Source organism: Artemia franciscana, chromosome 16, assembly GCF_032884065.1.
Source record: "Artemia franciscana chromosome 16, ASM3288406v1, whole genome shotgun sequence".
In the NCBI taxonomy this organism is placed as follows: domain Eukaryota; kingdom Metazoa; phylum Arthropoda; class Branchiopoda; order Anostraca; family Artemiidae; genus Artemia; species Artemia franciscana.
Genome location: NC_088878.1, coordinates 1,122,836 through 1,149,382, shown reverse-complemented (window position 1 = coordinate 1,149,382; position 26,547 = coordinate 1,122,836). Strand labels below are relative to the sequence as shown.

At 37.6% G+C, this 26,547-nt stretch overlaps 1 protein-coding gene across 13 annotated transcripts in view; it reads right to left on the bottom strand.

Moving 5' to 3' along the window:
• LOC136036885 (dynamin-like) overlaps nucleotides 1-26,547 on the bottom strand; it is a 134,406-nt gene that overhangs the window by 96,710 nt on the left and 11,149 nt on the right. For all 13 annotated transcript variants that reach the window (XR_010619808.1, XR_010619809.1, XM_065719233.1 and 10 more), the window contains exon 3: nucleotides 11,212-11,361. Coding sequence is in view for 11 of the 13 variants with exons in the window: in XM_065719233.1 (XP_065575305.1) it covers nucleotides 11,212-11,361 (150 nt within the window). In the remaining 2 variants the exon portion in view is untranslated. The remainder of the gene's footprint in view (nucleotides 1-11,211; nucleotides 11,362-26,547) is intronic.

Genomic DNA, 26,547 nt, shown 5'->3' with positions numbered 1-26,547 from the left:
ACCAAACTCGCCAAAGCACTGGACCCCACCACCCAACTCCCCCAAAGAGAGGATTCAGTCCAGTGTTACGTCAATCACATATCTGAGACATTTGCGTATTCTACCCGCCAAGTTTCATCCCAATCTCTCCACTCTAAGCATTTTCCAAGATTTCCAGTTTCCCCCTCCAAATCTCCCGAATGTTACCAGATCTGGTCGGGATTAAAAATAAGAGCTCTGAGACATGAGTTTCTTGTAAATATTAAATTTTATTAAGATCCGGTCACCCGTTCTTAAGTTCAAAATACCTCAATTTTTCTAATTTGTCTGAACTAACACCCCCCCTCAACTACCCCGAAGAGAGCGGATCCATTCCAATTATGTCAATCACGTATCTAGAACTTGTGCTTATTATTCCCATCAAGTTTCATCCCGATCTCTCCACTCAAAGTGTTTTCCAAGATTTCCGGTTTCCAAGATTTCTGTTTCCCCCCTCCAACCCCATATATCCCCAGATCCGATTCGAATTAAAAATGGAGCACCTGAGATGTAAAATCTTTCTATAGTCCAATCGTAGGATGAAGATACCTCAATTTTCACGTTTTCCAAGATTTCCGGTCTCCCCTCCAACTCCCCTCAATATCATCGGATCTCGTCAGGATTTAGAATAAGCGCTCTGAAGCACAAGATACTTCTAAATATTAAATTTCATTAAAATCTGATCACCCATTCGTAAGTTACTAATACCTCATTGTTTCTAATTTTTCCGAATTACCCCCCCCCCCCAAGCTCCCCCAAAGAGAGCAGAGCTGGTCCAGTTATGTCAGCCACGTATCTTGGACTTGTGCTTATTCTTCCCACCAAGTTTCATCCTGATCTCTCCACTCTAAGCCTTTTCCAAGATTTCCGGTTCCCCCCGCCCCAACTCCCCCAATGACATTGGATCCGGTCGGGATTTAAAATAAGAGATCTGAGTTACGAGGTCCTTCTAAATATGAAATTTCATTAAGATCCGATCACTCCTTCGTAAGTTAAAATTACCTCATTTGTTCTAATTTTTCAGAACTAACCCTCCCCCTCAACTCCTCCAAAGAGAGCGGATCCGTCCCGGTTATGTCAATCACGTATCTAGGACTTGTGTTTATTTTTCCCACCAAGTTTCATTCCGATCTCTCCACTCTAAGCGTTTTCCAAGATTTTAGGCTTCCCCCTCCAACTCCCCCCAATGTCACCAGATCCAGTCGGGATTTAAAATAACAGCTCTGAGACACGATATCCTTCTAAATATCAAATTTCATTAAGATTCGATCACCCATTCGTAAGTTAAAAATACCTCATTTTTTCTAATATTTCCGAATTAACCGCCCCCCACTCCCCCCGGACGGTCGTATCGGAGAAAAGACTACTTCTAATTTAATATGGTCTTTTCCCTGATGTGCCTGCCAAATTTCATCGTCCTAGCTTATCTGGAAGTCCCTAAACTAGCAAAACCGGGACAGACAGACCGACAGAATTTGCGATCGCTATATGTCTCTTGGTTAATACGAAGAGCCATAATTAGAAATGGCCTTAAATTCAGCTTGCTACAATGATCTGAGCTTAAGCCAAATTCGAGTCAAGACCCTCTCTACTACAAATAAGGCAGAGGAGTACAATAATAGACAGGGGCCTGGAAGAAAATATCTCGACCAAAGATAAAATTAAAGAACAAGGAAAGACCAATTAAAAATTCATAGACTTGACAAAAATATTAAATTAAAAATTCAAAAAAAAATTCTTGTTTAAAAGTCATATTGCCGGCTTCTTTTAAAATCCTACGCTACAGAAATAGATTCAACAATAATCTGAACAAATAAAAAAAAAAGAAAATTACACAAATAATATTAAGAACGACTATTAAATAAATTACAATAACCAATGACTAAAAATAACTACAAGGAACAATTATAAGAATAAACTAAGAATACAATTACAAATTATAATATAAAAGAAAATATGCGGTTTTAAAAAATAGATGAATTCATCATAATTTATTACATTTAAATGGCAAACAAAGAAATGACATTCAATTCTCGTCCAAATTGGTACTTTTTTATACTACCCTATTGCAGTACTGTTTTTCAGGCACCTTTAGCAACTGGAGTTACTAGAAGTTGCAAAAATGGCAAGCAAAGACTCTTTCGTTTTAGTAGCTCCATAGGAAACTTATGCAACTAGTATATGAAAATAGCAATGTACAGACCTGAATATCAATGCAAAACAAGTAAAACACGTTTCCCAACCTCTTTCAAATCAGTTTCTCAGATTGGATCATTTCTTTAAAACGATCAGAGATTACTTTGCTTTAGTTCCAAGGCAAAAGCGGGATTTAATTTAATTGATTTATATCTGTGCCATGCTATTGTAAAGTGATTATAGTATCCTTTATTTTCATATTGACAAACAACCACGCCTTTTCAGAACCTGATTGGCTTAAAAACCACCAACGAGAATTTTAAGCCATTAAAAAGAACAAAAAAGAGAAATTCCACCTGATTGGTTCTACTGTGTAAATATTAAGCCTGTAAAAAGACCTTAAACTTTTGACTCGAACAATCTTTACAAGCAGCCTTGTTTCTGCAGTGGGACTGCAGAAGATTCTGGATTGTGGCACTGGAAGAGGTTGGCTTGTGGCACTGAAAGGGGCTGGAAACTTTTGACTTGAACAATCTTTACAAGCAGCCTTTTTTCTGCAGTGGGACTGCAGGAGAGGCTGTATTGTGGCACTGGAAGAGGCTGGAAACTTTTGACTTGAACAATCTTTACAAGCAGCCTTGTTTCTGCAGTGGGACTGCAGGAGAGGCTGGATTGTGGCACTGGAAGAGGTTGGAAACTTTCGACTTGAACAATCTTTACAAGCAGCCTTGTTTCTGCAGTGGGACTGCAGGAGAGGCTGTATTGTGGCACTGGAAGAGGCTGGAAACTTTTGACTTGAACAATCTTTACAAGCAGCCTTGTTTCTGCAGTGGGACTGCAGGAGAGGCTGGATTGTGGCACTGGAAGAGGCTGGAAACTTTTGACTTGAACAATCTTTACAAGCAGCCTTGTTTCTGCAGTGGGACTGCAGGAGAGGCTGGATTGTGGCACTGGAAGAGGCTGGAAACTTTCGACTTGAACAATCTTTACAAGCAGCCTTGTTTCTGCAGTGGGACTGCAGGAGAGGCTGGATTGTGGCACTGGAAGAGGTTGGAAACTTTTGACTTGAACAATCTTTACAAGCAGCCTTTTTCTGCAGTGGGACTGCAGGAGAGGCTGGATTGTGGCACTGGAAGAGGCTGGAAACTTTTGACTTGAACAATCTTTACAAGCAGCCTTGTTTCTGCAGTAGGACTGCAGAAGATTCTGGATTGTGGCACTGGAAGAGGTTGGCTTGTGGCACTGGAAGGGCTGAAAACTTTTGACTAGAACAATCTTTACAACCTGCCTTGTTTCAGTAGCAGCACTACAGAAGAGGCTGGATTGTGGTACTGAAAGAGGCTGATAACTTTTCCTGATAAATTTCAGAGGCTGAGACCTTAAACTTTTGACTCGAACAATCTTTACAAGCAACCTTGTTTCTGCAGTGGCACTGCCGAGGCTGGATTGTGGCACTGGAAGAGGCTGGAAACTTTTGACTAAAACATTCTTTACAAGCAGCCTTGTTTCTGCAGTGGCAATGCCGAAGAGGATGGATTGTGGGAAAACTGGTTTTCAAGCATGTTTATATAAAAGACTGTTGTAACAAAAGATTTATATAAAAAGGTCTATAAATTGTTTGCCAAGGTGTATATAGTTCTCATGTTGAATGCATAGCCTACACCCTGAAAATTCAAGCTCCTGTCTGCCTAAATTTGTATCGAAAGTATTTTTGTAAATAATAGAGATTTATTAAAGAAAACCTAATATCAACAAAAATTATACCCCCCCTCCCCACACCTCAAAAAATGAAAAATTACATACAAAAATGTGGGCTACTATTCGGGGAGTTCATGGCTAAAACAGACACACAAATATCTTGTACATAATTGACCACACTAGCCTACCCCAATTCAAAATACTTGGCATGATCCCGATTAAGAGAATGTGAATATTCCCCTTCAAGGATTTTTCACACACTGGCAGTTAGTTTACGACAATTAGAGAGGGTATATCTTGTTCCCTTTTTATTCCGTAAGGCAGGAAAGTAATGTATACAGTTCAAAGATATCACATAGTTAATAGTTAAAACATCTTAGTATAGGTAATATACCTTTCACTAAAAGGTGACAACATTTCACGTAGTTTGGCCGTATACCCTGTTTTGTCGTATAGTTAATATACCATAGTATAGTTAATACACCTTTCACTAAAATGTGACGTTTTACGTAGTTTGGTCGTATACCCTGTTTTGTCGTAGAGTTAATAGTTAATATACCTTAGTAGAGTTAATATACGTTAGTATAGTTAATATATATTTCACTAAAAGGTGTGACGTTTTACGTAGTTTGGTCGTATACCCTGTTTTGTTTTACGGCTCGAGGATCGACTTAAAATTTTCAGAAGCTTTTTGTTTTTTCTTATAGGAGATAAGAGAACATTTACTTTGAAGAGAAGGGGCCAAAATATTGTACATCCATTTCTCACAATAGACCATACCTCGCTCTTGGCACTAATACCTCGCTCTTTGCACTAAAGTTCGAATTTTGTTCCAATTCTTTAAGAATAACCCCTGAATCACAAAGGTTGTTTAATTAGAATAAATAGCTCTTTTGAAATTACAAAAAACATTTTAGCGTAAAGAGCGAGATATTGAGGAGGGGACGAACCTCCTCATACACGTAATAATTTCTGTTCGTTTTAAGTTTTGATGCTGCTCCTTACTTTTAGTTGAAAAAACTTTTTTTTATATTTAATTTCTCATTGCTTTTTAATAAAATCCAGCGACCCCTTCACGGAAAATCTCTTTCCCCATGATAAATATCCTCCTTGAAGATTCTTTTGATGTATATATTGGTATCAAAATTCCGTTTTTCAGAGTTTCGGTTACTATTGAGCCGGGTCGCTCCTTACTGCAGTTCGTTACCACGAACTGTTTGATTGGCTCCCACATGCGTGATTCTAAGGGAAGAGGGCTAGGATGATTTTCAGATAGTAGGGCATCAAGACCCAGAAATAGTACATTTCACAGCCTTCATTTTTCCAGGCACCCAACAGGAGCATGGGGATAGCCCGCTATCTCTCGCGTGAGCAGGTATACCCTATGTCCATTTTTATGGGAATCGTCAAAATATTTTGTAAATACTCCTGAAAATGATCCAAAGAACATTATAATTGATTCTAAGCCGATTTAATAAAGCTGTTAAGGGGGTGATTAAGTGAACTGATGGAACTCGAAAATCCCATGTTAAATTGAAAATTTATATTTAAAAAGTACTCAAGTATTCATTGGCGGAAGATGCCGCTTTTAATATCAGGCCATAGCTTCTTGAAGATGCTACAAAATGTTTGAAAGGATTTTGTTCTATTTCCTCTAATTGCTTAGAAATCTTAGAAAATGTCTAGGTATTTTTCACAAGTGTACTCTATGAAGGATATTGCTTTTGGAACAAAATTGGTACTATCATGTGCAGAAGACAATAACCTATAAGATGACTGGAACCATTTTTTGATGTATTTTCCTGTTTTCTAACAGTCCCCTAGAATATTTTCAGCTACCTGAAATTTTTACAAGTCGGTTGCCATAAAGAATCGTTTCAGATCGCCGATAATAACCCCTAGAGACGAAAATGACAAGCTGGAATAATCAGCTGCTTGTTAATAGTGTGAAATTTTCATAAATTATTTCAATGCAATGAAGAAACATAGAAATGAGAAATAGTCAGGAGCCTTCAGGAAAGTTATGCACACAAAGCCGAAATCATGGGGAAAATTAAATCAAAGCGAGGTATGGAACTGCGAAACTGCGAGAAATTTGGGGATAGGCTAGTGGATAAAGAACCGAAAAGAGTCTAAGGCGGACTATTGCATGGAAGTTGGAAAGAATGGACTGGTCAACCCCAAACGAGGCCACGACTACTTTTACCAAGTACAATCAGTCAGCTTGAATGTGCTCAGCTATATACTTGCTTTTTCATGATTTTTACCCAGAAAGACTTCTACATTGAAAAGATAGACCGCAATCCAGGCTTTTGGACCGAAAAGATTTTTCCCAAGCTGAAAGGATTCTTCATTGATGCTTTGATCCCAAAGTTCCACAGGGGGTTCCAATACAAGAGCCGTACTTATAAGATTAATCGTCTAGTACCGGTAACAGGAAAATTCATTTTCCTTACATTCTATCCTTCTTTGTAGTTACATACTTAATTGTATTGTCATTTGAAATAAAATACCTTTGTTTATATTGCTTGTCCTCCAACTTTATCAAACAGTTCGTAGTAACGAACTGTAGTAAAGAGCAACCCGGCTCAATAGTAACCGAAACTCTAAAAAATGGAATTTTGGTACCAATAGCTACATCAAAAGAATCGCATTTTAATGCTGATTTTAAATATATTAAATAAAAAAACAAGTTTTTTCAACTGAAAGTAAGGAGCGACATTAAAACTTAAAACGAACAGAAAATACTTCGTATATAAAAGGGGCTGCTTCTTCATCAACGCCCCGCTCTTTACGCTAAAGTTTGACTCTTTCTCCCAACTCTTCTTTTTAAAACAGTAAAAAACTTTAGCGTAAAGAGCGGGGCGTTGATGAGGAAGCAGCCCCTTTTATATACGAAGTAATTTGTGTCCGTTTTAAGTTTTAATGTCGCTCCTTACTTTCAGTTGAAAAAACTTGTTTTTTTATTTAATTTCTGAATGTTTTTGAATAAATGCATGTTTTGATTTTGGCTCTCCGCAGAGTAATAATTGAAACAAAATTTGAATTTTTTTTTTTTTTGCTGAATGGCTTACTTATAATTTTGATCGAATGATTTTGGGAAAAAAGAGCGGGGGAGGAAGCCTAGTTGCCCTCCAATTTTTTGGTTAATAAAAAAAGGCAACTAGAAATTTAATTTATTACGAATGGTTTTATAAGTAAAAGATATACGTAACTTATAAACTAGCTTACGTGAAGAATTTTTTATTCTCATATTTTTATTACACATATGAGAGGGTTCACCCCGTCGTCAGTACCTCTCTCTTTACACTAAATCTTAAATTTTGGCCCAATTAATTAAGAATGACCCCTGAATCACAAAAGCCGTAGAATAAATAGTTGACATTACTAAAAATACTTTAGCGTAAAGAGCGAGGTATTAGGAGGAGGTGAGCCCCTCATATGGGTAATAATTTCTGTTCGTTTTAAGTTTTGATGCTGCTCCTTACTTCCAGCTGAAAAAAAACTTTTTCATATATATTTTTTCATTGTTTTTTTTTTAATAATGTTAGTAAATCCTGCGCTCCCTTCATGGAAATTTTCTTCCCCCATGACCAAGTCCTCGATGGAAAGTTCCCCCAGTATATCCCCCTCTTTTCGACCCCTCTCCCCGACCAAAAAATTCTCCTGAAAACACCTGTACACTTCCCAATAACCATTACTATATGTAAGCACTGGTCAAAGTTTTTAACTTGTAACCCCTCCCACGGAGACTATGGAGGAGTAAGTCGTCTCCAAAGACATAGTTATAAGGTTTTTCGACTACGTTGAATAAAATGGCTATCTCAGAATTTTGATCCGTTGACTTCGGGAAAATAATTAGCGTGGGAGGGGGCCTAGGTGCCCTCCAATTTTTTTGGTCGCTTAAAAAGGGCACTAGAACTTTTTATTTCCGTTTGAATGAGCCCTCTCGCAACATTCTGGGACAATTTGGTGGATACGATCACCCCTGGAAAAAAAACAAAACAAAAAAAAACAAATAAACACGCATCCGTGATCTGCCTAAAAGTCATAGAACACTACTGTAGAAATTTCAAGCTCCTATCTGCAAAAATGTGGAATTTTGTATTTTTTGTCAGAAGGCAGATCACAGATGCGTGTTTATTTGTTGTTTTTTTTTTTTCAGGGGTGATCGTATCAACCCAGTGGCCCTAGAATGCTGCAAAAGGGCTCATTCTAACGGAAATGAAAAGTTCTAGTGCCTTTTTTAAGTGACCAAAATCTCGGAGGGCACCTAGGCCCCCGTCCCACGCTAATTATTTTTCCAAAGTAACCGGATCAAAATTCTGAGATAGCCATTTTATTCAGCGTAGTCGGAAATCCTTATAACTAAATCCTTATAAGTGTACAGACGTCTTCAGGGGCGTTTTCATTTGGTCTGGGGCAGGGTTGAGAAGAGAGGGATATGCTGGGGAAACTTTTCATGGAGGAAGAAAATTTCCATGAAGGGAGCGCAGGATTTCCTACTATTATTAAAAAAAAACAATGAAAAAATAAATATGACAAAGTTTTTTCAACTGAAAGTGAGGAGCAGCATTAAAACTTAAAAGGAACAGAAATTATTACGCATATGAGGGGCTCACCTCCTCCTAATACCTCGCTCTCTACACTAAAGTATTTTTAGAATTTCAACTATTTATTCTACGGCTTTTGTAATTCAGGGGTCATTCTTAAGAAATCGGGACAAAATTTAAGCTCTAGTGTGAAGAGGGAGGTACTGTTGAGGGGGTGAGCCCCCCTCATATATGTAATAAAAATGTGAGAATACAGAAGTTCCTTACGTAAGCTAATTTGTAAGTTACGTTGCCTAGTTCTAGTTCTAGTTGCCTTTTCAGGTAACCAAATAATCGGAGAGCAACTATACCTCCTTCCCCGCTCCTATTTTTTTCTCAAAATCGTTTGATCAAAACTATGAGAAACCCATTTAGCCAAAAAAATAAATACCCAAATTTCGTTTTAATTATTCATCTGTGGAGAGCATAAATCAAAACATGCATTGATTAAAAAACGTTAAGAAATTAAATTAAATAAAAACAAGTGTTTTTAACTGAAAGTAAGGAGTGACATTAAAACATAAAACGAACAGAAATTACTTCATATATGAAAGCGGCTGTCTCCTCATCAATGCCCCGGTCTTCACGCTAAAGTCTGACTCTTCCTCTTAACTCTATTTTTTAAAACAGTAAAAAACTTCAGCGTAAAGAGCGGGGCGTTCATGAGGAAGCAGTCCCTTTCATATACGAAGTAATTTCTGTTCGTCTTAAGTTTTAATGTCACTCCTTACTTTCAGTTTTATTTTTTTTTTAATTTAATTTGTAAGAAAACTTTGGTTTTCTAAGAATCCTCGAAGAAAGCTTTCAACTAAGTTCGCTGTTTAGTTTCGAATTAATGAAATGAGGTATTTTAAATAGCCTATCCCTAGGAAATAAAGTGGAAAAAACAATAAATTTTAAAATGCATTCCATGCATGCCGTCACAGTTGCATATACATGGGCATTTTGTACTTGAGAATGATAGTGCTCTTTTGCTCATTTTCTAATCTCCCTTGGTCGGTAACCAAGCTTTGCAAGACACTGTCAAATATATTATTATTTCTCGGCTGAAGCATCTCACCAAAGGAAGCTGTCAATCAAAACCTTTGACAAGACTTGATAATTGGTGCTATTTGAAGTTTTGACAATCGACGATCTCTAGAGAATTAAAAGACAGAAGGGTAACCTTACTTCAATTCTGAAGCTCGATGTTTTCAAGTTCACTTAATCACGGCCTTAATTTTCTTCACGGCGTTCACCCCCAAAACATGCGCGTTGTAAATGAGCTCAAACATTCAACAACCGAATAAACGAAAAAACTTACACACTAGTCACGTAGGATTCCCCTGGTCATAGATTCTATTGACCTTGTAGTGCTAACTAGATTTCCCCTTAGTCTTGGAAGCTTCCCAATGGTAAATCGATGGAAACGAGATATGGGGGAAAAGAAACCAAAATTATCAACGTGTTCTATCGGCAAATTGGCCATTTGAGAGATATATCTATACACAATAACGTTGTTGAGGACAAAAAATTACAAATATTAACAGCGTGAAACAGTCATATCATAATACAATTCAACACAAAAAGATAACCAAAACAGATTAGCTGTGATAAACAAAATATAAGCTTTTTTTTTTTAGTTCTGAGAACAGGTGAAGGTAGAAACTTACAAGTTTGTTTCCAGGGGTTAAAAATATACGTTCAAAATTCAGGACGGGAAAATGTAGTTGTTTTTGACTTTTTTGAATGAAAAATTCCAAAAATAGAGTTTTTTAATTCTAAGGGAAAGGGGGTAGAGAATCCCTCCCCCATTAACAACCTTGATTTTGCCAGGCTGAATTTTTCGCGAATTAAATTTTGCTTGGATTGAATTGTACATAGATTTAATTTCGACTGTATTGAGTTTTGCTGGGTATACTTGGGAGTGGGCTCAAATTAACGTAGGATGAGTTTTGTCAGGATAAATTATGCCAGGTTAAATTTCCCTATTCCTGCCCTCCTATTTTCAACAGCATACAAAAGTTATCTAAAAGTATGCGGCTGAATACCTAGCCGGGCATTATTTATAATGCCCCGATTACCACTTGGGATGTTTCAGATTGTCTGATTCTTTAGGCAATGGCCGCATTTGAGCGAGTATGTACTCCTACAATGTCATTCAGTGATAGAGGCATGGTAAAAACTTTGAATTTTATAGCAAAATATCAAAGTAAATTCACAAGTAAAATCGAATTAAACTATAGTAATATACAGTATAGTAATAGCATAATAGTATACTAATACAGTACACTGTACTTGTATGATAAACGCCCTACCTAATGCTGTTCATTCACCGACGCATTATTAAACCGGCTTTTTTTCGCTAGTTTCTTTCAGCTTAGCATGAGGCAAAACAAAGAGAAGTGACAAAATAGATGGAAAATATATAATTTGGGCTATATATTTGTACATTAGGGGGTGGGGTTAAAGTATTTGGACAGTGTGAAGTTAGAAAACGATTATTACTACATTATATGGAGAATAATTGTACTTAACACATTAGGCATGCAGACCCACTATACTTTGCCGTACCCAGACACCCACCTACCCCTAATGTACAAATATATAGCCCAAATTTGTTTCTAAAGTATTATATTTTTATCTTATTTTGGTATATTTCATTAGGATTGAGCATCAGAGTAACATATTAGAAGAACATTAGGTAGGGCGTATATCATATAAGTACCTTTTATACTATCGATAGTAAGAAAAGGAAGAAACCAAGAGGTAATATTGAGCCACTTACCATGCGGCGAATAAACTCTTAGGTTAATAGGTAAATTCGAAATGCCCTTATTTGAACCAGTTATTCTATCCGTATCCGCTTCGATTTCCCGTCGCACTTCATCAAAGTCGGCAAATTTTTTACCCTTGCAGTGGAGAAATTCAGCATATTCTAAAAATATGAAAGGCAACAAAAATAACAACAGTAACTTTCGGAAATGGTTTCATAAATAAAGGCCTTAATGAGAAAGTAAACAGTGGATGAGTGGGGCCGCAGAGTCCTTCCTGAAACAAATATACTGATTTTAAAAATACATTCAATACTAAAACACAACCTAAAGTCTCCCTAAAGAAATATACTGATTTTCAAGATATATGCTTTGCTTTCCTATAATTTTCAATTCAGGTCTTTTTTTCGTTCTTAAATTTGCGGCACCAGGTACAATGCAATATTCGATTTGCCTTTGGTCTTTTAACGAGGTTCTCAGATGCCAATTGAGTCTTCTTTTGAAAGAGTTAATTGAAAAACTTTTGGGGATATGTGCTTCTCGTCTGGAAGTCTATCAGGCTGTTTTTACTCAATCGATAGAAAAACGACAATCATCTTTCTTCCTTGTTTTTCATAGGCATTGATCGTTGTAGTCGTTCTTTGTTATGGTAATACTACCACTACTACTACAAGTACTAACAACTCACCACAGCCCCAAGCCACCTGAGAAAAACACAGCTACGCACGCTAACATAGCATGATAATATAATGATTATTATATAATACAGATTAATATCAAGTTGCCATCAATACATGGCTAATTGGAGAAAAAGCCAAGACAGTTGATAGTCTGAGTGAGAGGCACAGCTGGCATAAGCTTTTTTCATGTATAAAAGTTATGTCATTTTCGTTTTTTGATAGAGTCAATCATCCATCCCTCTATCTTTGGGCAGAGCTAAGGTAGACAGTCATAGAACTTTAGGGATGATCGGGATTTCTGGGTTAATTCATGATGTCAATGTTGACTGGACATGTATGCAAAGGGGGGGGGGGCTGAATTTGCTTGGAATTATAGGCGAACAAGTGACCTAATCACAATAGGCTCGCCTGCATAGTCTCAGGCAGACTACCGTGTTTTGGGATTGACACATGACCAACAAGTCCCCCAAACTTGCAGGCAAACGGGGAGATTTTAGGATTTTTAAATAAAATCAAGTTGCCATCAATCCATGGCTAAATAGAGAAATAGCCATGACAGTTGATAGTCAAAGTGAGAGGCACAGCTGGCATAGGGCTTTTTCAGGAATGTATAAAAATGATGTCATTTTCCCTTGTTGATATATGGTCTATAATCCATCCATCCATCTTGCGACAGAACTAAGTTAGATAGTCATAGAACATTAGGGATAATCAAAATTCGAGATAAAGATCGTATCAACGCAATGAATAAATCTGTGCTTGCAAAATATGGTGACTACGATTCACAGCTGCCTCTCACAATACCTTATCCTTCGATCAGAGACAAACCTTGAGGTAAATATAGCCAAAAACAGACACAGTCTTTACCTATGTTGGCGACAGGTGCCCTAGTATTGCGACAAGCTGTTAGCAGCAGTAGTAGCTAAAGTAGCCTGGAGTTCTGCGGTTTTGTCAATCTTGCAACCCGAAAGGTCAAATCGTACCGCTCTAAAAGACTAAGAAGAGGGCTAGTAAGACCCAGGGTAGCAATGGAATTGGGTTGCGTGCCCATGAGTTTTCTTTTTTATTCTTACAGGATTCAGGGCTCCATCACAGGTGATAGATTTGCCGCTAGTCCTGGCAATTACCTCATGTTCCAACACTGAGGTATTTGTTATACCTTCTCTTGAACGCGTCAAGGGAAGGATTTTCCGGGATTACCTTTGCCGGCAATCTATTTCATGTGGCAAGAGATCGCTGGGTGAAACTCGTCTTCAGATATTTTTGGCGGGGAGTATCCTGCTCAAGGTATTCCTGACGAGCTGTACTTCGACGAGTTGATCGCAAGGACTTTACTCTATCCGGCGAGCTTCGATAGCTCCTCTGATGGAGGTTTATACAAGTACTCGTACAAAGCCGACATGGACGCCACATCGAGGCGTTCTTGGATCAGCTGTGGGGTTTTAGCTTATGGGTTGCCAGAGGTTGCTGCACGAACTGCTCGATTTGAATTTGTTGCAGTGGAGCGATGTGGTTTTTTGGTGCACCAGCGAAGAGAAGATACATATTCCATGACAGGTCAGATGCATGAAAATAAAAGTGGTAGAATAGACTCATCAGGGAGAAGAAATTTGCATCTTAGGATAACTCCTAACTTCTTGGAGCAGGAGGATCTAATTTTACCAAGATGCTCAGTCCATGAGAGATCCGAAGAGAAATTACCTCTGTATAGGAGCAGTCAATCAACTCCCGTTATTGTCTCTTCTTTGGAAACGAAATCAGGATGAGCTCTCGTGTTACGCAACTTAGAAATTAGGAACTCTTTCGTTTTCGATGCCATGCAACTTACAAGCCATGTATCTGCCCACGCCTTAATTCTCTCCAGGTCAGCCTGAAGTTCCTTGTGGGGGTTAGCTGGGATCTTCGTCTTATGCAATTGATGTTTTGTTGTCGTGTTATCAGCAAAGTTTTGAGGTTTCTTCACAAGATTATCCCCAAAGTCGCTTATGAGCACCAAGAAAAGAGTTGGTCCAAGAACACTTCCTTGGGGTACTCCTGATAAGACTGGGTGTTCTTTTGATATGAAGCCGTCGAGGACAACTTGCAATGGTCGCTGACGAAGAAAGTCAGCAATCACCTCAAATAGTGGACCATCAATTCCATAGTCTTTCAGTTTACAAAGAATTCCCTTGTGCCATACACGATCAAAGGCTTTTGCGATGTCATTGGTCTTCTATGATCGAGAATTTAAGACTAATCAAGCAATTTCTGAGACAGAGACAAGAGCCATGACCGAGCAAGAAAATTTCAACCCATCGCTAAATATAGAAAAGCGCTGGAACAAGTTCTGAAATCAAGTGAAAGAGGCAGCTATAGAAATTCTCGGAGTAAGGGACAAAAAACCCAAAAGATGGATTTCACAGAAGACAATAGAACTCTCTTTAAGGAAGAAACAAATGAACCGATAGACACACTGCTTCTTTTAAAGCACTCCTTAAAGATTGTCACAAATCTGCTAAGGCAGATAAGCAAGCATATTGGTCTAATGTAGCCTGTGAAATGGAAAAAGCTGCTGCACGCAATGATTCACGGAAACTCTACCAGCTCCTAGGCGAATCAAACGGGAAAAAGAAGCAAAGATCTACCCCCACGCTACTTAGTAAGGACAACAAGCTCCTCACGAGCAAAGAAGATCGTATCGAACGCTAGTGTACTCACTTCCAGGAGCTCCTTCACCCACCACAAAATGACCACAGCTAGCCCATTCCATCCCATAACAATTCTGAGCCACCATCCGTGTATGAAGACTGCAATATCGCCCCTCCAAGCAGAGAAGAAATTATCCATGCCATAAAACTATTGAAAAATAATAAAAGCCCTGGCATTGACGAATTACCAGCTGAACTTCTCCAGGCCCTTAAAGAAGCGGCTATCGATGAGCTCCACAACTTACTTACGGATGTCTGGGTCAATGAATACATTCCTGAAGAGTGGAGGACCTCTGTAATAATTCCTGTATTTAAGAAAGGGGATCGAGCCGATTGTACAAATTATAGAGGAATTTCCTTGATACCGATTTCTGCAAAAGTTTTTACTATAATAGTATTAAATAGGCTCAAAAATATAAGGAACAGTCGGACGAGGCAAAATCAAGCAGGATTCAGACCTGGTATGGGATACTGCAATCACATTTTTAGCATGAGACAGATCCTGGAACACCGCCTTATACACCAGCAGGAAACAATACAAGTCTTTATCGACTTTGTAACGGCATTTGACTCGGTGAAGAGAAACGCTATCTGGGATGCAATGAGGGATGAATGAATGAATGAACGAATGAACTTCATTACCCGTAAAAGTATAAAAAACACAAAGTAGGAGTAAGAAAATGATGGAGTGCCGGAAAAAATTGTCCGTTTAATTAAGGCTTATTACGAGGGAACGAGGGCATTTGTAAGAGCAGACAGAGAAATCTCTAAAGGACTATCAATTGACGACAGGGCTGTGCCCTATCACCCATTTTATTTAACTTTGTCATCGACCAGATCATGAAGACCCCTGACAAATACAAAGGTGTGGTAATCAGTCCAACACTATCAATAACAGACCTTTATTCCGCCGATGATGTAGATATCTTGGCTGAGTCTGTAACAGAAGCACAGCTCATGATAGACGACATTGCTGCTAGATCCCTTGCTACCGGACTAAAGATCAGCCAATCGAAAATAAAATCAATGCACAAATCTGGGCTAGATGAAACTCCGATCACATTAAATGGCGTCCCAATCGAGGAGGTCCAGAATTTCAAATATCTAGGTTCCCTAATAAATCCCAAGGGCGAAGCTTTAAACGAAATACAAAGCCGCATCTCTGCAGCCTGGGCAGCATTCATTCAGCTTCGGAAGTGTCTCTGGTTACGAAATGAGATCTCCCTTCGAACAAAGCTCTGGATGTATAACGCGTTGGTCCTCTCTGTACTTCTTTATGGTTGCGAAACGTGGCCCCTCAGAGCTGGGGAAGCTAATGACCTGAACGTCTTCCTCCATAAGTGTCTACAATGTATTCTTGGCCTCCGTCTCTCTGACCGCGTCTCTAATGATGCCATCAGAAGAAGATGTGGTGATATACCACTTCTCTCAGATGTTGTCAAAGTGAGACGTCTACAGTGGTTCGGGCATACACTGCGCCGACCGGATCACTCGTTCAGCAAACAGTGCTTGAAATGCCAACCCCTTACGCACTGGAAGAAGCCTGGACGACAGAAAAAGAACTGGTTATCGACAGTTAGAGTCAACCTCGAGCCAATGGGAGGTTTCAAGAAGCACGGGCATTGCTGGAATAGACAATGGATTCAGTTGATCGAGCCAGTCGCACTTGAAAGAGAACGATGGAGGGAAGCTTGTCGGCAAATTCAGGATGCCACGATGGGCCTGGACAAGGCTCGAACATGACCCAAGTAAGTAAGTACAAGTACAAGGGAGAGAAGGCGAATATCGTGTCCTTCAGCTCAGCCCACTCTTGATACTGTGCAACCAGACAGTTTAATGTAGATTGTTTTCTGCAAAATCAATATAGCGTGTCTGCTAACAATAGATGTGACTCAAGATATCGGTAAAGGGTCTTATTAATGACACTTTCATTAACTTTACCTACGCAGGACAGCCGACTTATTAGACGATACGATTCTAAATTAGTAAGGTCGGAATCTACCTTTGGAACAGGGACCACATGGGCAATTTTCTAGGCTTTCGGAAACGATCCCGCTGCATTTTTTATACAGAGGCGAGAGGAACACCAAGTTCAGGGGCACATCTTTTAAGGATGAGATTGACAATCGTGTCAGGTCCTGAAGCTTTGGTGATATCCAACTGGCTTATCGTCCTGAGCCCCTTACTAATAATTATGTAACCGCTGGTGATTTTTGCATTTGTTCGTGGCAAAAGGGGGGAGGGAAGACTCCGTCTTCATCAAGCTGGGAGACTTTTGAAAAGGCTTGTGCAAGAGCCTCTGCCTTTTTCCGGCTTAACTGGATCATCGTCCCTTCAACATGAGGCGATTGAGTTGATGTTGATTTAGATGACGGTAGAGCTTCTTTGACGACCCTCCACCACCACTTTGCAGGGGCACTTTTCAGTTTGTCTACAAACTTGTATTTGTAATCTCTAGCTTGTTTGCAAGACTCTAGCTTGACATGCAGCTATAACAGACTCGTTTTGAGTGCTAATAAAAGCAGCCCAGTCCTCATCAGATTCAGTCAAACGCCATTTCTTGTGAGCCTTCTTTCTGGCCCTGGTTGCCTTTCTACAAGCAGCATTGATCCAAGGCTTATCTTAAGAGGAGACTTTTACTGTTTTTGATGGGATGACTTGCTCAATGGCCTCTGTAATCACTTTTTCGTAAAGTTCCACTGCTTTATGTGGGACTTCTTTTAAAAATTTACTCCATAGCTTTGCCGATAACAAGTTTCAAAAACCATCCCAGTCTGTGCGGTGATACTGCTTGATGATCAGCTCATGCTTTACAGGTGGAGGTATTTTAATATTTCCACGAGCTATAGCTGCCACAAGGTCGCTGGCAAAAGGATAGCTTTCAACAATAAAGGAATCCGAATGATCAGTTAAGAAGAGATCAAGCTGGGATGATCCATGAGGGCAAATATAAGTCTCGAATTCAACAAGCTGTTTTAAGCCATAAGCACGACTCAGGTCTAGCAGAGCTATGCCTTCAGCATCAGTCGCGGGACTTTTCAGGCAGTGACCACGATGACTGTTGCAAGTCTCCTTGGATAATTATACCTGATTTAGGGAACTTTTGCTTCACAAATTCCAAGCAATTTTTCAGATGTTCGGTGATTTTCATTTTTGGTGGTTTATATACTGTACCAATAACAATAAAATTTTTTTGTAGGTTTCCTTTCACCCAAAGGACCTCGTTATCGCTAGAAATCGAAAGTGCGATAAATGGGAAGTTATTTTTAATTTTCACCACCTCCACCAAGTCGAGGTTCTCAGATTTTCGCAATCCAGCCTTAGCAGAGTGTAACCAGGAATGTTGATCTCACTATCAATGACCCTAGGATTCAGGTTCTTCTCGGATACACACATGACAGAAGGGGAGACATCATTCACCATATGCTGTAGGTGGTTCAACTCGGATTGGAGACGACATAAATTGCAGTGGTAACAGTAAACATATCCGTAAGAATTGTCTTTGAACGCGCATTTGGTCGTCTACTGGAAGGAAGTCCAATCCAAGGTTGTCTTTTCCGTTTGAAAACTTGTTAAACACTGGCTAAAGGGGTAGTTGGACCAAACAGCAGACAAAAGATCTCCTAAGACAGACTTAGCCTCATCAGATAAGGAGCGGTCATAAGGCTTCATAAGCTCAGCAAGGGTGGTGGTAACCCCAAAAAGGCAGGAGTCTGCAACTTGCAGTACCTACCAGTCTCAAGCTTTTCGGGAAGGAACACCAGCCCCTGAGTGGCTTGCTGGAGCATGCCACCGCATACCAAACATGATGAGGCCGTTGTCTAAATCTGGATCTTCCGCCCTATTTCGCAGCTTTCCTGAGAGGATCCTCCCAGGATGGTATCCCGCAGTAGAAGTGCCCTATGTATTTTTTCATGGTCTTGTCAACTTAACATATGTTGGTCTTGTCAACTTAACATATGTTGTTGGCAATAGATGAAAATAATCCCGAGAAAGTGGTGCATGGGCCCTCTTGTATGCTTCTAAGAAGGTGTCAGGTTGATCAAATTGTAGAAGGTTTAATGGCGCTCCATGTCCTACAAGTTTTGTGCTACTTACTTATATTTTCATCTTGACGTGTGTCTTACTGACTTGACGAAATTTGGGACGGTATGAAAGTTTCTGAGAACGTGATGGGTGTACGTCCACCAGCAGGGTCTTCTACAGGGTCCACCTGCACAAGGTTTAGTATTATGCTACATCAAACCTTGACTAATGTAGCACTTTTTCTAGGTTACTTCGTGTCTTGCTTGCTCTTTAAAGTTCTGGCAAATTAAACCTTTGTCATCCCCTTAGTTAACTTAAGAAGAAACAATAAACAATCAAATCAGACACGAAGATTATAGAGAGTGATTTAGGAAAACAGAGAAATACTAAAATGAATAGAAATTAAAATGAATAATCAAGTCACTTAAAACGAACAGAAATGTCTAAAAAACAGCATGGGGTTCCAGCAAGGCCGTATCCGGGGAAGGGGAGTTCATGTCCATTCGACTCGTAAAAACGTAACAAAAGCAAACACACAAATTTGTGATACTTTGTTTTAATTTTTTGTTACCCCCCTCTCCTCCCAAAAAAAGTTGTGGATAAGGCTATGGATTCCTTCCACCCCCCCCCAAGCCTTCTAAAGACTAATGTGTCATTTATGTTTTATTAAAAACTAAATATGTTTTAAATAGCTTGAATAGTCCGAATGGTTAATGTATAGTGATTTTAATTCCTGGATATCTCAGTAACTCAAAACTTTATCTAACGCTTTTTTTATTTTTTGAAGTTTTAATTATTAAAAAAGAAGTCTAATAGGCTACCTGGTTTTCAGTAAAGCTAAAATGACGCAATAAACTTTAGAAGGCTCAGGGGCGGAGAGGGGGGTTTAGGAGGCTGTAACCAAGTGCATATTCAGGATTTTTGTTCAGGTGGGTGGGTACAAGAAAAAAACTTTAAAATACATCAAAATTTGTCTATACGCATTTTTGGGTATATATATATATATATATATATATATATATATATATATATATATATATATATATATATATATATATATATATATATATATATATATATATATATATATATACATATATATATATCTATATATATATAAAAATAAGTTGTTTGTTTGTGTGTCTGTCGACTGACGTCATGTTTGTGTGTCGACTGACGTCATGTTTGTGTGTCGACTGACGTCATGTTTGTCGACTGACGTCATTATGAGGATTGAGCATTATTCCGTCATGAAGTTGTTTGTCGACTGACGTCATGTGTGTCGACTGACGAAATTACAGACCAGGACACCGGGACACAAATGACGACCGGGACACCGGGACACAGGGAATATAAATGACGACCGGGACACTCAAAGATAAATTACAGACTGGGACACCGGGACACAAATGACGACCGGGACACAGGAATTATAAATGACGACCGGGACACAGGGACACAACTACAACGGGGACGCCGGGGGATACAGGGGGGATACATAAATGACGACGGGGACACAGGGAATGTTCGATTAGCAATCACCATCAACAAAGCTCAAGGGCAATCATTAGAATAATGAGGTATAGATCTGAATACGGATTGTTTTTCCAATGGAAAATTATATGTTGCATGTTCAAGAGTCGGTAAACCTGACGATCTATTTATATGCACAGACAATGGGACAGCGAAGAATGTCGTATATTCGCAAGTTTTACGTAATTAAAAACATATATATATATATATATATATATATATATATATATATATATATATATATATATATATATATATATATATATATATATATATATATATATATATATATATATATATATATATATATATATATATATATATATATATATATATATATATATATATATATATAATATATATATATATATATATATATATATATATATATATATATATATATATATATATATATATATATATATATATATATATATATATATATATCTATCTATCTATATTCACAGGTGGGACACAGGGACACAACTACAATGGCGCGTGACTAATATGGCGCGTGACGACTTACGCGCACGGGGGGGCTGGGGGGGGGGGGGGGGGGTTTGCACGAAGCGCCCCCACCAACTAGGTTTTGGGGTGGCGCGAAGCGCCACCCCAACAGCTAGTATATATATATATATATATATATATATATATATATATATATATATATATATATATATATATATATATATATATATATACATATACTTACGACATGAATGCCTATCCATGGATTATTCTTTATGGTTGATTGTATATGGCTATGCTGTATATAATTCTAAAGTATTATATTTTCATTATACTCTGTTATTTCATTAGGATTGAGCGTCAAAGAAACAGAGCACTTGAGTGACGTATATTACACAAGTACCCATTTTTGTTACGTTTTTACGAGTCGGACGAAAATTTCAGGGGGGAGGTTCACTCCCTAAGCCCCACCCCTAGGGAACAGTCTTGGCTCTAAAGCTACTCCTGTTTTAAAACTATACTTGATTTTCATTTTAATTTCTACTCACTTTAGGATTGATCTGTTTTTATATCAATATCTTTGATCTTTATATTTGACGTGATTAATTATTTTAATTCCGGTTCGCTTTGGATTTCATTTATTCAATAAAGATAATTTCTGGTCGTTTAAAGTTTGAATTATTATAAGAATTTATTTCCGCTTGGCTTTAATAATGCTTTTTACTTTTCTTTCATAAACGTCTCTTCTCCGGCTTGACTTTATTTTTGCTTAGCTTGTTTTTTAATATGGATCTTTACTTTTCTTTGAAAAAATTCTCTTTTGAAAAATATTTTTTTGAAGTTTAATTCCAGTTCATTTCTTTATTGCCAAAGTATTATTAATGGTTAGTATCATAAATATTTTTTTCCAATTTAATAAGATTTTTTGCTTACGAATAAAAATTCTGATTTCAAAGAAAATTTTAAGTTACAAAAGGCAATCTGAAGTTTGATTGTATTCAACATCATTAGGCCTATTACATAAATTTCGTACACTTTGAAATCAAGGTATTGGTTCAACGGCAATATCTCGATAATATACTCACAACACTCCTCTTGGGGAAATGTTCAAAAGATTATATGTGAATGAAAATGGAATAAATAATTAAATATAGACCTACATAAATGGAGTGAAAATGGAATAAATGAATAAATATAGACCCAAAGAGTCTAATAAGTAGACTCTTTAAACTCTTTTACTTTGACGTGAGCGTAGGCACTGTGTGGCCTTGAACAAGTTCATTTGACAACCTTGATATGCATATTATCTTTTGATTGATTCCAACATACTCCCCAACATTTCCTGAAGGTTTCAACTTAATGCTTTTAGCCTTTTCTGAGATATTGCACACATGCGCCATTGACCACCTGGATGCACATTTGGTTTTGACTTTTTTTTTCGACACAGCGCTCAACATTCCCTGAAAATTTCAATTTGATACCCTTAGTTGTTCCTGAGATATTGCAGATACGTCATTTTGACAACATGGACACACTATGATTTTCAATTTTGTTCACCATTCCCTGGAAATTTCAACTTAATACCCTAAGCCGCCCGAGAGATATTGCAGATACACTATTTTAGAACTTGGATGTACATAGTGTCTTTAACTTAGTTCAATACATTCCCTGAATGTTTCAGCTTAATAGCCTAGGCTCTTACAGAGACAGCCCTGACAGCTTCAGCGATACCCATAGCCGTTTCTGATACACTGCAGATACAATTTTCTGAGAACATGGCTCCATACAGCGTCTTTTAATTTAGGTCGACACATAGATCAATATTCCCGACAGTTTTGACTCAAGCCTTAGCTGTTTCTGATATATAGCGGATACGCTTTTTTGACATCCTGGATGAATATAGTGTTTTATCTTTAATTCAGCATCCCCCTCGAGGTTCCTTAGAAGTTTCGACTTAGCCGATCCTGATATATTGTAAATACTCCCTTCTAGCAACCAAGATGTTCACAGTCTTTTGATTGTGTCTTTAACAGTACAAGTATTTTGGTAGTACAAAATTACCCTCAGTATTCCCTAAAAGTTTCAACTTAGTGCCCAAACTGTTCCCAAAATTTTGCAGACACGCCCTTTTGACAACCTGGATGAGCATAGTGTCTGTTGGTTTAGTTCAACATATCCCCCATATTACCTGAAAGTATTAACTTGATATCTTTAGCCCTTTTTTAAACAATAAACGAGTCCTATTTACACTATCAAACAAATCTTTCGGGGATGAAACGTTTCCAAAACATTGCACAAGTTCTCTTTTTCCATTATTTAAAAAAAAAAAAATCCGAGGGGAGTAAAGAGCAAAGTTGAAACTTAAAAACGGACAAAATTATTACTTCACAGCCTATCCAATATATATCATTAAAACTAGTACAAATACACCAACTAATTATGCTACCCTGTGCTTTTGGGATTACAGAAAATTAGCGCTTTACTGAAAACAAGACAGTCAAGTATAAAAAACAGGAATATTGATTTGGGAGGCAAAAGTAAGCATGTAACCTGACGACAATAAACGAATCTATAAAGCAATAAACGAATCTATAAAGCTTCTCATAGTCTTACACCAGTTGTGACATAAGTAGCTTTCAGTATACAATTAAAATTATCTTAAAACATAAGCACCAAATTAAATATTTTTTTAGCAACCACGAAATGATTGAACAGCATACAGAAATATTGGAGTGATTTATCAAGTGAAAATACTGCAAACAACCTTGACAGCTGCGAAAACTTTCAGTTTATAACATAAAGTTTACTATCCATACTTTACAAAACAAAACAAAATATTTTCAGGAACGTTTGTTTTTTGATGAGCAAAAAGCAGTTTTTACTCGGCCCAACTTCGCCTGAAAAAGCCATAATGAAGACAGGGCTTTATAAATCACCTACTAACTAGCAAAAACCAGAAGGCTACTGTAACCAAAGAGAGCTGTTTAAGGGCTCATTTGAAATATTGTATTTATACCTAATGGCTTTTTATAAATTCGGCTTGATAGCACATTCCCAAAAAGTGCACTTTCGGTTGTTTCCCCATTTTTTAAATGAAAAAAGTGCCTTTTTCAAAGAAATGACTCAAAACAAGGTATATTCGAAAACCTAGGGAGGAGCAAAAAAAAGGGGGCAAGGATATCCATTCCCCTCAATTACCGCCGTTAGAAATAGCGCACAGGCTTCATCACAGAGTGAATTTTAAGATAAGATAAGATTTATTCATCATGAAACACACATACAATATTACATTTTACTATTTCCCATAAGGCTCTTTGGCCTGTAAAAAAGGGGGAAATGAACGAGCCACTTACTCAGAGAAAAAAAAAATCACTTACAGAGAGAAGAGCAAAAAGGAGAAGAAAGGAAAATGTAAATAAAAATAAAAAAAACTATAGAAAACAAAACTGAATAGACTAATAGATTGAATAGACTAAATTATTATGTAGATCTGTAGATAAAATAGACTCCAATGAAATAATAAGGAAATATATATGAATACATACACGCATATACACATATAAAAATAGATAAAATAATTTCTAAGAAGCCAATGAATTTTTAATAATTTTTTTGAACAAACCGAATGAGTGGCACCTCCGAGCTGATTCGGGCAACTTATTCCATACAATATAACTCGCAATTAAAGGATTAAAGTCTGACCTTACACAAGGAGTAAAAGGAACTTGAATATAATTTTCGGTATTGCGAAGCTTATAATTATTCTGATCAGAGGTGAAAGATGGCTGAACACTTAGGGGACGGGGGAGGTCACCATGACCTCCATGACCTTCAATTCAAAACTGTTGATCATTCAAACTTAATTTTTGGTAGATTCTTCGTTGAAAAGTTTTAAATTTTAGTTTAATTAATTTATTTTCACAATAATCTTTAACTTTTAAGATGATTAGGCGACTTCTGAAACTTCCTAAGAGGGTTTGGACGGGGATTATATGTGAGGGGTACTTATAAACCTCCAGTTAAGGGCTTTGGACCATAAGTATTGCAATGGTAACGTTTTATACTCCCAAACTCTTCCACTTAAGAAGTGGTACCAAAAGTGCCGTTTTTAGTACTATATGGCACTTATGGATGGTAAAATTGATAAAAGGCACGTAAATATGAGTGATAGATTTAAAATGAGCCTTCCTGGGATATGCTTTTAAAAATGAGCGCATCACGTTAGCAAAAATAGTGAATTATCTGACAAGTAATCATGAGAAGGGACAAACAATAATTGAAACAGAAATCCAAGCTGGAAACGAACACATGATAATCTAACTTGAAGTCCAGCGCTTTACTAACAGAATCACCCCTTTAATAATGTAATTTAACATATTGGCATTTGTGGCTTTAATTGCGTAGCTTATTATTTTTCAAAGTTTGACTCTTTCTCTCAACTCTACTTTTTAAAACAGTAAAAAACTTTAGCGTAAAGACCGTGGTGTTGAGGAAGTAACAGCTTCTTTCATATACGGAGTAATTTCTGTTCGTTTTAAGTTTTAATGTCGCTTCTTACTTTCAGTTAAAAAAAAACTAGTTTTTTATTTAATTTCTGACCGTTTTTGAATGAATACATGTTTTGATTTTGTCTCTCCAAAGATGAATAATTAAAACAAAATTTGCACAACATTTTTTTTTGTTAAATGGCTTTCTCTTAGTTTTGATTGGACGATTTTGAGAAAAAAGGGATGGGGGAGGAGGCCTACTTACCCTCCAATTTTTGGGTTACTGAAAAGACAACTAGAACTTTATTTTTTACGAACGTTTTTATTAATAAAAAATATACATAACTTACGAATTAACTTACGTAAGGAACTTCTATATTCGTATATTTTTATTACGTATATGAGGAGGTTTGCCCCCTCGTTAATACCTCACTCTTTACATTAAATCTTACATTTCCTTCCAATTCTTTAAGAATGACCCCTGAATCACAAAGGCTGTAGAATAAATAGTTGAAATTACTAAAAATACTTTAGCGCAAAGAGCGAGGTATTTAGGAGGAGATGAACCCCTCACTTGCGTAATAATTTCTGTTCGTTTTAAGTTTTAATGCTGCTGCTTACTTCAGTTGAAAAAACTTTTCATATTTATTTTTCCATTGTTTTTGTTTTAAATAATGCTAGAAAATACTGCGCCCCATTCATGGAAATTCTCTTCCCCCATGAAAAATTCCTCCATGCTAAGATCCCCCCACGTAACCTTTTCCCTTCAACCCCCCCCCCCTTCCCCAACCAAAAAAAAACCTGAAAACGTAACACTGGTAAACAATGTAAACACTGGATAAAGTTTGTAACTTGCAGCCCCTCCCCCGAGGACTGTGAGGGAGTAAGTCGTCCCCAAAAACATTGTTATTAGGTTTTTCGACTATGCTGAATAAAATGACTATCTCAGAGTTTTGAACTAGTGACTTTGGGAAATAATGAGCGTCGGAGGGGGTCTAGGTGCCCTCCAATTTTTTGGTCACTGAAAAAGAGCACTATAACTTTTAATTTCCGTTATAATGAGCCCTCTCGCGACATTCTAGGACCACTGGGTCAATACGATCACCCCTGGAAAGAAAAAAAAATGAATAAATAAATGAAAAAACACGCACCCGTGATTGGTCTTCTGGCAAAAAACGCAAAATTCCACATCTTTATAGATAAGAGCTCGAAACCTGTACAGTGGGGTTCTCTGATACGCGCTGAATGCGACAGTGTGATTTTTGTTAAAATTCTGAGTTTTAGGGGGTGTTTATCCCTATTTTCCAAAATAAGTCAAATTTTCTTAGGCTCATAACTTTTGATGGGTAAGACTAAATTTGATGAAACTTATATATTTAAAATCAGCATAAAAATCCGATTCTTTTGATGGAACTATTGGTATCAAAATTCAGTTTTTTAGAGTTTCGTTTACTATTGAGCCGGGTCGC